Raw genomic sequence first — 15,783 nt, 5'->3', positions numbered from 1 at the left:
TGAAATCATAAAATATTAACTCCAGAACAGAGGATTTACAGGTTTAGCCCAGACTCCCTCCTCTTTCCAGACTTGCAGCATCTGAAGTCATGGACTGTCAGCTTGATTTCTAGGAAGCATTTAAGTACGGGTTGACAACTATAGACCAAGGAAGTAGGCCCAGAAAGTGAAAAGAATACCCCACCATTATATCTGTGGGTCAGCTAAGACTAGAAAACAAGTTTCTAAACTCTAGTCCAATGATTTTTTTTTCTTATTTTTTGAGCTGAATAAATCTGTGAGCACTAGGTTCTGGGATAAGCCTTAAATACAGTAAGTCCCTGGATTTAAGAACAAATACACCTTTGACACAAATTCACAATGTAAAGCATAAAAAAAAACCTAACAGAAAAATACTGTAAATAAACTTTACTTTTACAGTTACCTTAAAATGTTAAGGTAGACACATGAGCTACACTAAGAATGTTCCTAATCCAAGGTCAGTTCATCTGTGAAAATTTGCAACTCAAATGTTCGTAAGTCAGGGACTTACTGAAATAAGATTCAATCTGAAATGGCTCAAGGAAACGTAAATTGTATGTTACTGTGAAGTAGTTTCCCTCAATCATATTTAGAAATCTGGTGAGCTCACCAAGAAAAGCAATTTTTTTTGGTAAATACTAAATTATGTTCCTTTAACAACTTAATAGAAAATCTTTTCGAAACATAGGTTTGCTTTGGTAGCAATAGTTTTTTTCTGTTAAAGAGTACAAAGTTACTTATTTTAAACATTTAGTAAGAAATCATACTAAAAAATACTAAATGGTCAAAGAAGACAACATTAAATTGTTATAAAACTACTACATGTAAACATAGTACAAAAATTAGTACAATTTAAATATCATTAATCAAGATTGAGTCCAGTGAGCTACACACAAAATTAGTTTTGTGTTTTCTAAAAGAGAAGATCACAATTCATAATTATTTTGCCTGTTTATGAATAAATTTTTTTAAAACAAATAATTAGTCTATGAGATTGTGTTCTGTGCTTGTGGGAGCCCACTAAGCAAGTCTGGAGTCAGTAGGCCAGCTGTCAAGAAGGGAAGATCACAGCCACGCAGGAGCTCTGGCTACGGGAGCAAGCTCTTGTCCACAGGTGAGATTTCTTCTGGGAAGTCTCAGTCTTGCATTTAATGAGTTCATGATAGGGCCCCAATTTGTATGTGTTGCTGCCAGGTGGCTTGAACCATCAGTGGTACATGCATGGCTGTCAAATCAAGCAGCTTGTACCACCTGATGGGACTCTCCCATGCCGTCCTATGGGACAGCCATGCATATGTCCCTGGTGGTGCGGCATGGTGGGAATGTGTTAAGGTCTTCTAACTGTTTGAGGCCCACCAGGCTCTCTCTTCCTTATTTAAAATCAGATAATTAGGAATAGTACAATACAAAACAATAAAGCCATGATTAAGGTAAAAAGTCACAAAGAGATTGGAGATACTTTCAATACCTGTATCTAACAAATTACTTGTATCTAATTTTAAAACTATCAGAAGTTCATACAGGGCTGGGGACTTAGCTCAGTGGTTCCACAGCCTGCCTCGCAAGTGCAAGGTCCTAAGTTCGATCCCCGATACCACAAAAAAAAAGTTCATACAAAGAAATCTGAATAATTTCTTCACAAAATAGGGCATAAATGTTTTATTAGCAATGAAAAATGTATTTCATAGAACAAGAAATGTAAGTAGCACTACAGTTAAATATAACCTCATACACAACCGAGTGACTAATGTCAAGAAAGCAGATAATTCTAAGTTTTGCAAGGCTGTATGGTAACATGAACTAGGATACTGCAGAGGGAGGGGAGGTGTCTGCTAAAGTTGAACACGTGTGTCTCTACACAAGTGCACTCCAAAGTACAACCAAGAGAAATACACCTGCAAGCACTATTCATAAAAGCCAAAACCTGGAAATAGGTTTTGAATGTCCATCTGCATTAGAATGGATAAAACTGAAGTTACTCATACAATGCAATATTCTACATAAATGAAAATGAACATGCTCCAACTAGGTAGAGCAACATGAAAGAGTCTCAGACAATCTGGAGTGAAAGAATCCAGACCAAAATTATATTCTGTACATATCACATGGTACCATTTTATGCAAGGTTTCAGGTCAAGCAAAGCTCATCTATGGTGTTAGAAGTCAGGATACTTTGCCCATAGCAAGGGGAGGAATGAGGCCCGAGGTGATTAGTGGTAGCATGAGAAAACCTTGGGAGATATTGGTGGCGATCAAGGTCTTCCCAGGTCGTTATGTGAGTAGGTGCACTTTGAAAATTTGTCAGGCCATATACAAGATTTATACAATTCAATGTGTATTGTATTTCAATGAAGTTTACATTAAACATATTTAGTAGTTATTCTGTGGAGATCATACATATACAGTGCATGAAAAAGAAATCTTCACGTTATTACAAAGGATGCTTATCTTGAGGGATAAAATTCTAGAAGCTGCACTGCTTATAGATTCAACTATGTATCTCAAACCACTTGGAAGTGAAAGTGTATAATGCAGCAAAAGTGGTTCTTAGGTTGTCAATGCTTTTGAAGATGTAAGTGCAAAGTTTAGATAAAATTTCACGAAATCTTACAGGGAAATGAATATTTCTAAACTGACATCCAATTAGCCACAGCAGTTAGAAAAGAGAAAGAAATAAAAGGAATATAAATAGGAAAGGAAGAAGTTAAACTCGTTATTTGCTGATGAAATGATACTTTACATTGAAGACCCAAAATACTCTGCCAAAAGACTTCTGAACTTAATTGACGGATTCAGTAGAGTAGCTGGATATGAGGTCAACACCCAAAAAACAATAGCCTTTTTATATACAAATAATAAGACTCACTGATAGAGAAATTAGGGAAACAATTCCTTTTACAATAGCATACAAAAAAACGAAATATCTAGGAGTCAGTCTAACAAAGGAAACAAAAGACCTCTACACTGAAAACTATAGCACTTTGAAAAAGGAGATTGAGCAGGATATAAAAAAATGGAAAGACATCCCTTGTTCCTGGATAGGAAGAACCAATATAGTGAAAATGGCCATACTTCCAAAACTATTATATAGGTTCAATGCACTCACATCCCTATTGAAATTCCAACAATATATTTCACAGAACTAACGAAAACAATCCAAAAATTCATTTGGAACCAGAAGAGACCTAGAATAGCAAAAGAAATTTTAGGCAACAGAGATATGGCAGGGGGTATTACAATCCCCAACTTGACATCTAAAATATTTTTAAATGTCTATATACTAAGCTGTGACAAATAGAATAATAGAGTGTATAAACATTCAAATAAACAAAACAACTGTTTTGGATATTAGTATTTGAGAAACAAAGATCCCTTCCTATTTAAGGTCTTGTATTAGAGATACACATTAGAGATATAATATATTACAGTGTTTTATAGGATTTCTGAAGCCAATGTACTCTATTAAAAGTACCATGTTTTTTGTGGTTGTTTTAACAACTTTAATTTTCAAAGCCTCCATTCAGAGTTATCTGAAAGATTGGTGGTTTGGGTGAAAGAAATGCTACTGATACTTCAGTGGGAACAATGGCAAGCAACTATAATGGGTAAGAAGAAATTGGCAGAAGTGGTGGGGCAAACAAAGAGGCAAAAATGACTACAGAAACACAGATCACAGTTTCAGTGGAGGACACTGTTACTAAAACCAAGAGGAGTTTAGTAAGGTCGCTAGAAAAAAGATCAACATCTCAAGTCAGTGATTTTCCTATCAGTCTAACCAAAAATTATAATAAGAAAATGATCCCATTCAGAATATCAACAAAAAGTGAAATTACCTAGGGATGAATCATGCAAGAATTGCCTAAGGTCATTACTAAAGTGAGTCTTAAAACTAATGAGGAGCAATATATTCATAGGCTCAATATTGTAATGCTAATTAATATGCCAGAGATTAATCTCTGAATGTAATGTAATCCTAATTGAAATCTCAGTATTGTTAATGGAGCTGGATGAGCTAATAATAAAGTTTATATGGAAGAATATGCCTACACAGTTTGAGTAAGAACAAACTTCTCTACCAAGTGTCACAATGTATATTATAAAGCTGTGATTAAATGAGCTTGGACTCAGAAGACTTCAGTAGATCAGAAAGTCCTGCCACTGACACTTATGGGAATTTAGTGTATGCTAATGGTAGCATCTCAGTGAGGAAAACAGGGACATTTCCACAAATGGACCTGCAAAATTGTTCATCAGTAACTTCACAGGGAGTCATATAACAGGGGACTGTGCAACGGCATGCCCTGCAGCCTTGTTGCAAGCAACGAAGCAGATATGAAAACAATCCCAAGCTAAAATTTATAAATAAGCCACTGAACAATGCACATAATTTGATACTATATAGTTTCAAAACCATCAAGGTAATATTTATACTTACTATAGGTACATATTTTATGTTTTATATCATTTACATTTATAATATATTTCATAAGAACAGATCTAGATGGAAATAATGGGAGTTACTTCCAAGAAAGAGGAAGAATGTATTAGAATTAACAGTAAGAGTCAAAGAGGCTTTACTTTTAACAGATGATGTCATTTTTACAAAGTTATTTGTGTACCTTTTGAATTTTAAAATATTAGTTTTAAATATTAATGTTTAGTGAATGTTGAAAACCAGGGAAAAAAGTGCTTACCACAATCTGTGTCAAGGCCCAGACACACATCTTTATGCTTCTTTTTTTTTAATTACTTATAATTTTATCACCAAGACTGATGTTTTGCTGTATTTTTCCTGTATTTTTTTCCCTCTTTTTCACACCTCATAACTCTGGTATAACCTGCTTTAGTCACTCATCCAACATGTTCTGAATGTGGACATCATTTTCCCACCAATTGCATTTTAGCAACTCGACTGGGCTTCTTGGACATAGCATGATTTGAAAAACCAATTTCCTCCAGCTGGCCATTTAGTTTGGTTTCAATTTGGGGCTATTATTAATAGCCTGCAGCGCTTCTTATTTTCATACTCCTGAGAATTTAAGTTCTGATTTTAAAACATACTTTTGATATAAATATTGTAGCTTTCTTTGCAATAGTGAAACTTTCAGAAAAAAACTGACACAGGCATACATGAGAGCGCCCCTCCTTCAAATTGATTTACCACAACTTCTTTTTCAACTACAAATTTTGAGTAAGAATTAAAAATACTGTGATGGTCAACAGAGAATGTGTTGTGTTATTAACTCGTACTCTACATATACCAGTGCAATCAGTAGACATATAATACTTTTCTCCAGAAAAAGTTAGTTGTAAATTTCTTATCCTTTAGTACCCCTGAGCAGCCTGGGAGTGAAATCTCCTTTCAGTCTTTGGAGCTATAAAAGGGAATCAATGCCCGTGTTGTATTTACCCTAAGTCCAGAACTCTGATCTAAATTTCCAGTTTCATTCGTGTGTCTTTGACACAGATGTCAGTCTTCTGTCTCCGGCAACAGCTTAATGAGAAGTTCACTTTCTGGTGATAATACGTAAAAATGGTATCCTAGCATAGCACTTCATTTCTTTTCCGTTTTTGGATGCTGATCACATACTCAGTCAAATAAATTAAGATTTGTTTTATCTCTTTGGTTTATTAGAAAAATTTAAATACCAATAAAATGATGTATGAAAGTGAGAACTAGGTGAAGCAAGAGCCTTTTACAAAATTTTATCTAAGATATCATTTCAGACATTCTGTTTTTGGGGTGTGGGTGTGTGTTGTGACATTGAGCATAGGCTGTTCAGGTAGTGGATTGAAGACAGATTACCTTTTTAGTCCTCAGTAGTTAAATACGATTGATTATTCATTTTAGAATAAAGCATACTCATTTTGAGTTTAGTATTTTTGAGATTATGTCATAAAAATACTGCCAACTGTTGTCTCAGTTAGGCAAAGCACCATAGACCATGTACTCGAACTAGAATGAATACAAATATAACTCATTTTCTTGGGCAGATTTACAATGGTTTACTTTACAACTTTTCAGTTGTATGATGGCGTGAATTTTGATCTTTTCCCAGGCTACTGATAAGCTGTACCATCCTCTCTTGCAATGCTGGGCAGCCCAGGACCACAGCTGCCAGTCAGGAGAAAAAACTGACACTACAGTGTGCTGTGCCACTAGCTAGGCTGTTCTCTAGGTGTGTTAGATTTCTATTACTGTGGCAAAATTCCTGATGTAGTTTTCTTTTAAGGAGGAAAGGTTCATTTTGGCTCAGAGTTCGCAGTCCATGGTCACTTGGACCCATTGCTTTTGGGCCAGTAGCAAGGCAGAACTTCATGGTAGGAGCCTGTGGCAGAGGAAGCTGCTCACCTCACGGATGAAAGCAAAGAGAATGGAAGAGGAGGACTGGGGCCTCAATATTCCCTTCAAGGGCACACTCCCAGTAACCTAACTTCCTTCTGTCGGGCCCCACTTCCTAAAGGTTCTGCCATCTCCTAATGACACCACAGTCCAGAAAAATCCTTTAACACATAGCCTTTGAAGGATGTTTCAAATCCAAACTCTAGCACTAGGTTAGGTGTACTACAGTATCTTCAATTTAGGGTGAGTTTAATCAGATCATAACTTGAGTATGAATTGAGGAACATCTATGTTTAAATAAGGCTACAGACTACAGAACATTTCCGACTTTGACCACCTGACAGTTTACCCCGACTGTCACCGAGGCAGGTGTTATTTCAACCAGTTGGTTCTTGTTTGCACTAGATACACGTGTACATCTGTTTCTTTGTTTTATATGGACTATATTTGCATACTTTTTATTTAGAGTGTTGTATTCACCATTGATGTTTGTTTCTAGTGAAATATAATGATGTTTGGTTATTTTCTTTTACTAATTTGTGAAAAATAACCTATAATTTTGCGCTACAGTCTATAAAAACTTATCATAAATACATTAGATATAATTTTTATATTTTTACAGAACTCAGTGATAGTCTTTTACAATAAAAAACAGACATGTTTGGAACACTGAGATTGAGTAGAAAGGAAGTGCCAAAAGATCTGTAAAAGAAAAAAAATGAAAAAGGGAGAAATGCTAGCATATCAGACAGGAAAAGTCTGTTATGAAATGGAAAGCCCAAAACACCTCCTTATTGTCAACTGTTCATAATACAGAAATGATAGAAGTTCAAAAAAGAAACGAAACTAAAAAAATTTCAATAGTGGTCAATGATTATAATAATTCTAGGGGTAGTATTGACCAATATCTAACAAGCTATCCTGTAATCAAAAAGTGAGAAAAAATATTATTATGAAATATTTATGCACTTTCTGGATCAGACAATATGTAACTTGTTTGTTATTTATTCAAAACAAAGGATCAAAAAGTCATTCACGACTTAGATTAGGTCTGATAGACCAAATAATTGACAAACACAGGATGGCGAAACACCAACTAGGATGTCAATCATTAATGTCTTTACCGTTACATTTAGTGGGTAGACATTTTATTGAAATTATACCACCCACAGAAAAAAAGGAAAGGCCAACATGACAGTGTAAAGTGTGTTGTTTAAAGAAAGACAATAATGCGAAAAGAATTCAGAAAGAGACTGGATACTACAGTCCAGATTGTAATGTTGTATTGAATGTTTTAAAATATACCATACACAGAAAAATTATTGAATAATTTTGATAAAATTGTCATCATTCTATTTCCTGTTATAATATCTCATAAAAATTAATGAAAAAAATATGCAACTTTTGGTTATCCTGTATTTAAATAATTGGACTGGTAAATAGTTAAATATAGAGTAATCCAGCCTATCACATAATGCATAGTGCAGAGAGGCTATCCTGAATGTCGGAATATTTTTAAAGTACAAATTGTAAAGTAATTCTGCTGATATTCCAGCTTTGTTCACTTGTTCTGACCTGGCTTATGACAAAAAGTCCAGGCTAAGGGAGCTGTCACAGCTGGACTCCTCCCTCAGTCTTTGTGCTGCAGTCCTATCCACGCACCCCTCAGGAAATGATCTCCAGCACAGTTCCAACTTAGGGCGCAGCTGCCTCCTGCAAGGCCCTCATCTGGAGATACCTGTGTTCTGTGCCTCACCTGTGAAGGAAGCTCCATCCATTCCCAGGTCAAAGTCTGCTCTCTGCTCTGCCACCAGACAAGGGCCAATGACTCGGGGAAGCTTTGGGATGTCAGGAATGCCTCAGATACCAAGCTCCTATGTCAAGGATCCCGGAAAACACACATGTTGCTTTCCAAATAGTCTGTCTCTCCCATTCCCTATATGGTGGAATTAGGGTTGATCTTCCCCAACTTCATACCTTTCAAAGTTTCTGTGATAAACAGTGTCACTTTGGTAAACAAGGAGAAAATCCCAAAATTTAAAAAAAAAGATATCTTATTAAATTGAGAGATGCAGCAAGAAAACTGGAGCCTTCTTCACAAATCCCCTTTTTTCCTATTGTTGTTTTTTTATTTTGACCTTGATCTGCCTTAGCCTTTAAACTGGCCCAGATAAACACTATCAAATTTATCACAAAAATATGTTTTCTTTTGTATTTCCAGACACTTTATTGGTCAGGACTTTGGTAGGTTTTGTTCTGTTTTCACCAGAAACTTCCATTAGGCCCACTGTGCTGGGAAGCCCTTTGTACAGTGAGTGCATAGGCCTAAGATAGCGGGGCTTAGATCTGACTTTCTTACCTTCTATGAACAAGTTACCTGAACACTCTGAAACTGAGCCTCTCTTTATTAGTTTGATTTTCCCATTAGAAGTGATAGAAGCACAACTGAAATAAATTTTAAGCAAAAAGTCACAGCCTCTTGGAAATATTCATGGGAAATCTGAATAACCAAGTTTTAGAAACACAGAACTCTATTGCCATTGGACCCAAGCCTGCAAACACCAGAGATGTCTGTGCTGGTTCTTGTCCCCATTTCTATCTGCATGCCAGTTTTATCCTCTAGGTTTTTTCTAGGTAGTATGTTTTCTGTCTTTAGTTACCAGGAAGAGAATTAAAATCCTGGTGTCCTAAATACTTTGTGCTGGAATAACATAATACCTGAGACTGGCTCATCTGGGAGGCTGGAAGTGCAGGGTTGAGGGGCTAGATCTAGTGAGAGCCTGTTTTGATCATCACATAATGGGAGGCATCCAATGGGAAAGTGTACAGGAGAGGGAGAAAAACAGGTTGCTGAACTTATCCTTTTAAAGAAACCACATGGCGTTATTATTACTGAGAGCAAAGCCTGCATGGCCTAATCATCTGTAAAGGCCCTACGGATGGAATTAAGTTTCCAGCACATGAACTCTGAGAGAATCATTCAAACTCTGGCATTGAGGAAGAGACTTATTGGTGCATTATACAGTGGCTGCTCTTCAATCAATAAGCAATAACCTGGTGGGCAGCATCATTGTAAGAACCACAGAAGTTTCCTGGTGTATGAGGCAGTAGTTCCCAGAAGCATGTGCGGTTGGGTGGGCAATCTCCTAGGTATCCACTATAAACCTCTTTCTTACCTAGTTATGGTAACAGTGTTTGAGCTAATGAATGTAGTTTGTTAGTACTTCTAACAAAGTACTTGTTAGGACTTCTCTCCAGTTCCTACTACATTCGAGGTACTGTTACCAGAAAACTAGCAGAGAACAAAATAAACAGAGCCAGTCTAACAGAGAACAATTCAAGTGCAACACCTGGCCCATAGTTGCTGTACAGCAAACACTGGCTTGTGGGTGAACCTGGAAAGTAAGAAGAGTAGTTTTGAATGGAACCCTGCTCTGCTCATGTCCCTGTGCTCAAGGAGTGCCAGTTTCTAAGATAATGCCCTGCCTCTCTGGACTCCCCAGGCCCCAGACTTGACTGGCATGAATGTCTGCTAGCCAACTTCCCATGGAAGATGGAAAAGCACAGGTGACTGCTGCCAGAGCTTTCAGACTCACCTGGGAAGAACTGAGCAGTTCTGGGGTACAGCTAATTGGTGGGGACATGGTCTCTGGGAAGTCCCCAGCTGTGGCCAAAGGCACTGAAACTGCAGTCAAATATCTTGTCTGCTTGCTCCTCAAGAACCGACATTCAATGGAATCAAGTTTACTCAAGGCCAGCCCTGAAGAAGATAGAAGGGTAGCTCTATCTGTAGGGCTATTTTTATGGGAAGAAGGAGAGGCAGTGGCAGTGGGGTAGGTCTTCCTCTAAGACCTGTGCCTTATCACAGCGGCTTTTGACCTCCTGTGGGTAGTTATAAGGAATAGTGTCACAAAGTCCATAAGAGTTCTGGGAATCTTAAAACAGGTTTCAAGTGAGACCTAGCCTCGGAGTTTAAACTGTTCAGGTGAGACCACTCATGGTTTCCAATGTTGGGTAAAAGGAGATGTAAATAATTAGGAAGGAAAGTAAATGTAATCCTATTAAAGCTATCCAGAAGGGGCTGCCCTGTTACACAATGAGCTGAATTGCTGGATGGGCCAGTGCATGCCTGCCCTGTGGGGCTCCCCACTGTGCTCCCGCCTGTCGCCCTCCCTCCCCTTGGTGGTACACATTCCCACCTGCTCCAGTCCATGTATGGTGGATAGGAAGCGAGTGTGAAGCACTGGACTTCTGAAACATAAAGAGGAGACACTGAGATTGTGGAGTTTGGCTGAGAGGCAGTGCCTCAATTCAGAATGTCATGGCCCATGTATGGATTTGGTAGATGTAGATCTTAAATGCAGAGGCCCTGACATGGTCCCTGCCATCACTCCTCAGGCTGGTGGTCCTACGCCCTTGTCTGTTTTATATGGGGTGAGCAAAAAATGGAGGCCACGTGTTAACTACTAATTTTGCTTGAACTGCCCACAACAGCTGCTCTTGTACCAAAGGACAAGGGATGTGTAGGGGAAATATCACCAGCCCAGATCTAGCCAAGCTATAATCATGGCAGCCACTTCACTCAGGCCTGGTTCCACAGGAGGCAGAAGTGGGAGGATCTAATCCTTTGGTTTTTATAACATGGACCAAGGAACTAAGGCAACCTCAGCAAGTAGGAGTCCCAAATCCACACTGCCATCTGCACCCCAACTTCATTACGGTGACTTTACTTCTGCTGTGTGTTCAGTGGTTTCAGGTTTTAGTTTTGGAGAAATGTATTATTCTGAGATAATATGTGTGATACATATTTTATTCACACACACAAGAGAGCAGTCCCAGTCCCTCCTATCCATGAGGGTCCGTTACAGGACCCCGGTGGATGCCTGAGGCTGTGGATAGTACTGAACTTTATATATACTGTGCCTTTTCCTACATATACACATGTATGGCAAGTTTTTATTTAAAAATTAGTCGCAGTAAGAGACTGACAATAACAATAAATTAATGTTATCAATACACTGTAATGACAGTTCTGTGAATATGGTCTCTCTCTCAAAAGAGTCAAGACAAATACTAGTATTTTTGGATGAGATGGACCACGGGTAACTGAAAGCATAAGTGAACCCTTGGAAAAGAGGGGACTACTGTACTATACGTCTGTATTAATTCTGATAGCTGTGTATATTCACTCTCTGGGTTTTATATATTTACATATACACATTATTTATAGGCACATACATATTCACAATATATGATCGCTATAATCTGTTTCAACACTGACACCTTAGGAATTTTTTGTGTGTGAGCCTTTGTATCAGACGGGTAAGTCAATCAGAAGATGATTTATACAAATTCAAAGTTTTAATGGCTGTTAATAAAAGGAAAGAGTTTGCACTGTATACATTCTGTTTTTATGGTACTGTCAGCCAGGCATGCACATTTTATTGCACATATACACAGTGTACAAAGATCTTGAAGACACCTTAGTCATACAAGAACTGCATTTATAAGAAAAAAAAAGCCATTTTAGGAAATACTGAAGCTATTTGTATTATACAGCCAACTTCCAGAAAATACTGAAAATTAATATCAAAAGAAATATTTTAATTTTGAAAAAAAATCTCTGAAAACAATGATTACAGAGCTTTGTGTTGCCATTTATACATGTAAAAAAATATTTCAGGATCCTGCACTCTGAATGCCCACGGAGGTGCAGCAGTCTAAATTCTTATTTATATAATCAACCTCTGAATGTTAAATTGTGTACTTTGTCCAAAATGCCTTTCATCTTTGCATCATTATGCTATCTGAAAACACAGGTATTTGTGCAGTACAGGAAATATTAAAATATATTTTAAGTTAGGTTAAAGTGCACAGTACATTTGATAGAAAATAAATGCTAGCTGCCAATCTAAACATCCACGATCCAGAGCCCCTGTCTTCCCTAGAGCCGAGGCAGCCCTGGCATCCCTTGACATAGGTCTGTATTCTCTGCACACTGTCCTGATGTCTTCCAGGTTTTCCTTTATATTTGGAAACCATGCCTACTGCTGTTCTAGAAACTTCTAATGGCTTTTCACAGAAATGAAAGTGCAGTCATCATTCACAGGACTCTGAAGACTAATTATTGGGCTAAGCATAATTGTGACATGAACGCACACGTGTCTAACTGCCCGACAGAGGTTGTCCTGTCCTGTGACGCCTTCTGTGACTCTCAGACTACTTTGAAGGGCTCCTTTCCTCATCCGGCTGCTCTCCAGTCCTGCCTTCCGTGCGCCTGCCTCCCCACGGGTTGCTCAGCCTCACACACTCCACTCACTGAGCCTTCGTGGCCTGCCTTGGGGTTGCACGGAGCTGCTGCCGGCTCACCGATGACTCACTCGCGCTCCTGAAGTTTAACACCAGAGACTGAATCTTGCATGGTTTTACCAACTACTTTGAAGACCACCAACTCAACTAAAGTATAATAAAACAAGCACCCCTACATCTCAGAATCATTTCCTCTTTTAAAACTGGCAGTTGTTAGAAGTGCTGGTTTCCTGCTCCAAGTTCTCTGTGGCCAAAATAATTTTTGATCATTCAGTTGAAGCTGCCTCTAAAAAACTTTTTGGTTTGACAATAATCTTTCAATCATCTCCACTTTCTTATACTATTTCCTCATTATCTACCTTTGGTGCTAGACTCTCTTTAGTTGTCCAAGTTACAGTGCAAATTTATACTTCAAGACACACAATGCTAACACTTATTACTTCTTTGTGTTAAAATGTGAATGCTTTGTGCATAGCAAAAGAAGTATGAATCCAAAAAATAACTGTTCACATTTTATCTTCAAGTTTAATGTCTTTTTTTTTTCCATCACAGCTATTTACAAATAACTTTGGGGTGCTCTCTTGACTTTAGTCAGTTCATTATATTGGGGGACAATCAGGCTGCTGGAATGTAGGAAACTGGATGGAATGCAGAAATATAAATAAGACCAATGTTCCACAAACCAAAGTGTAAATAATGCCTCCCCAGAAAACAGTTCTTTGTCATAGAAGCACCTGTTTTTTGCTTTTTTTTCTGAATCATATACACCAGGAAACATGATTACTGAGACCCAGAACTACCGGACACCAAAGAGGATAGAAAATAACTCAATATTTATAATAAAATAAAGTGTTTAACCACAAAAAAGCAGTAATAAAATAGTTTCCTAATTTACAATTTGCATCCAAAGGATGAATAACAACTCACTAATAAATAATATTTATATAAATATTTTGTATGTCGAAAATAGTTTTTTAAAAGGCAATGGTCTCTTAACTTATTGAAAATTTTGGTGGTGAAAAACCTGATTTTATCCCCCTCCCCCCCCACTAAATCCATAATGAGTTTGGTTTTAATAAAACAGATGCATCTTGCTGCAAAACAGTTGTGCTTGGCATTTTGGTAATGGCAGTCGGTGAGTGTGGAAGGGATGATGGAGGTTGAAAAGGCAATGATATGCTACTTAATTCTCCACCAGCTCCCTCACTGGCTTCAAGGGAAATATCTGTCAAGTCTTATTAAAGTTGGAGATCAGCTCTGAAAGGTGAGAGGTGCTAACTTAGCCTGGAAACCTCAACAATGCAACTAGAGTTGGGGAACTGACAGGCAGTAAGTAGGGGAGAGGGTGGAACAGGTCACAGGAGCAGAGTCCAGCATCCCTGATGGGAGAAGAGTCTGAGCTGACCCAGGGGAGCAGGCTTGGTCTCATGTGAACAAAGTCTTCGTGACAGTGACGTCAAGTAATGCTTGGACAGTAATGCCCACTTTGACCAAGCCTTTTTCTTCAAGGATGTGATGGGGTAGACACAGTTTTTCCTGAAAGGAAGAAAAACAAAACATCGATTTTTAGACAGTCAGACTCCAATTGTAAAACCCTGCTATTCATTGACAGGAATTAAGCTGTGCACTGCTGGGTGCCTGTTTGATCCCTGGGGTAGATCCTCCTTCCCTTGTTAACCCACCGCAAAGACCTCTGTGTCTGCACATGTGATAGTTGTTCCAGAAAGGCCCCTAACCTCCCTGAAATGTGCAATAAATTTAAATGTTTAAGAAACCTTTGTGCTAAATAACAAACCTACATAGAGTCAGTTGGAAACCAAGAATATAGTAGCTTCTGTTCTTATAAACTAACATTGCAAATAGCCTCTCATACATTGAACTCAAATAATCATTTCTAAAGACGACACACCATTCTATTGCCCATTAACCCTGGTTTAAGTCATTTTATGTCCTGTGTCTCTGGAATGCAGGTATGCTGGGGGGCTGGCAGCCTTTCTTCATAGTTGAGGAACAGCCTTATACATCAGTCACATTAACCACAGCTCTCTATGGCCTCTGTTTTAAGCCTCTTTTAAAAAACTGCCAAAGACACAAATGTCTTACTACTTTCTTGTGTTGGGCCTTTGCACTCTTGGGAAATGTCCAGCATATACTACTCAAGGGGAGTAAGCAACATGAGTCACTTCTGGTGTGTAGAGCCTTTCATGCTCCACAAAGCAGTTTACAAAATAACATGATGGAATAATTTGGCATATTTGTCACTTGGCCCTAGTCCGACATCACATAATGGAATCTCCTTCCAAGGTATGTCTCGTTGGCCAGGAAAAGGCCCCATAGTTTATGTTCTCTCCTATCCACTCGTGTGTTCTCCATAGCCCAGTGGTCACTGTTTTCTTTTCCTTTTTAGATTGACAAATATAAATTTGGTATATTTACAGTAAAGCATGATGTTTTGATATAAGTATCTATAGTGGAATAACTAAACCAGGTTAATTAACAAATGCATTACCTCACATAGTTTTTATTTTTCCAGTGTTGAGGGATAGAGAACCTAAGCCTTGAGCATGCTAGGCAAGTGCTCTACCACTGAGCTATACCCTTAGCCCAGCAATATTCCAGTACACATTAACTATAGCCATCATTTTGTACAAGGGATCTCTAGGGATTATTCTTCCTATCCAACCAAAATTTCATGTTTTCACCACCATCTCAAGCCCTTCTCCCTACTCCCTGGTAACCTCCATTCTACTCTCAACTTCTAAAACTTCAGCCTTTTTAGATTCACCATGTAAATGAGATCATGGAATAATCTTTCTTTGCTTGGCTTATTTTGACATAAGATAATGTCCTCTAGGTTTATCCACAGTGTGACAAGTGACAGGAATTCATTTTTCTTTAAGACTGAATGGTACTGCCTTCCAGGAGGGTTTCAGGGGGATCTACATCAGCACAGGTGTCTGTCTGGCATGAAGCCAAGTGTTCTGCACGGACCTGCCTTCTTCCAAAGGACCCTCCTGCTGCCGCTTCAGTGCCAGACTCTCCACAAAGCAGCACAGACATACACATTCTGGACATAAGAAGCTCTTCAAAGGCATGCCTGGCATCTCCAA

General features: G+C 38.3%; 1 protein-coding gene across 2 annotated transcripts in view; it reads right to left on the bottom strand.

The window, feature by feature from the left end:
• Positions 1-13,172: 13,172 nt before the first annotated feature.
• The window catches only part of Lrch1 (leucine rich repeats and calponin homology domain containing 1), a 193,645-nt gene continuing 191,034 nt past the window's right edge, over positions 13,173-15,783 (bottom strand). For both annotated transcript variants that reach the window (XM_013072043.3, XM_004844200.4), the window contains one exon: positions 13,173-14,209. In XM_013072043.3, coding sequence (XP_012927497.2) covers positions 14,099-14,209 — 111 coding nt within the window. In that variant the 3' untranslated portion in view covers positions 13,173-14,098. The remainder of the gene's footprint in view (positions 14,210-15,783) is intronic.

The sequence above is a fragment of the Heterocephalus glaber genome, unplaced genomic scaffold, assembly GCF_053883595.1.
Source record: "Heterocephalus glaber isolate CG9 unplaced genomic scaffold, H.glaber_assembly_v1.0 deba00001666, whole genome shotgun sequence".
In the NCBI taxonomy this organism is placed as follows: domain Eukaryota; kingdom Metazoa; phylum Chordata; class Mammalia; order Rodentia; family Bathyergidae; genus Heterocephalus; species Heterocephalus glaber.
Note: the sequence above shows the minus strand (reverse complement) of the source record. Positions and strands in the feature narration are given on the sequence as shown.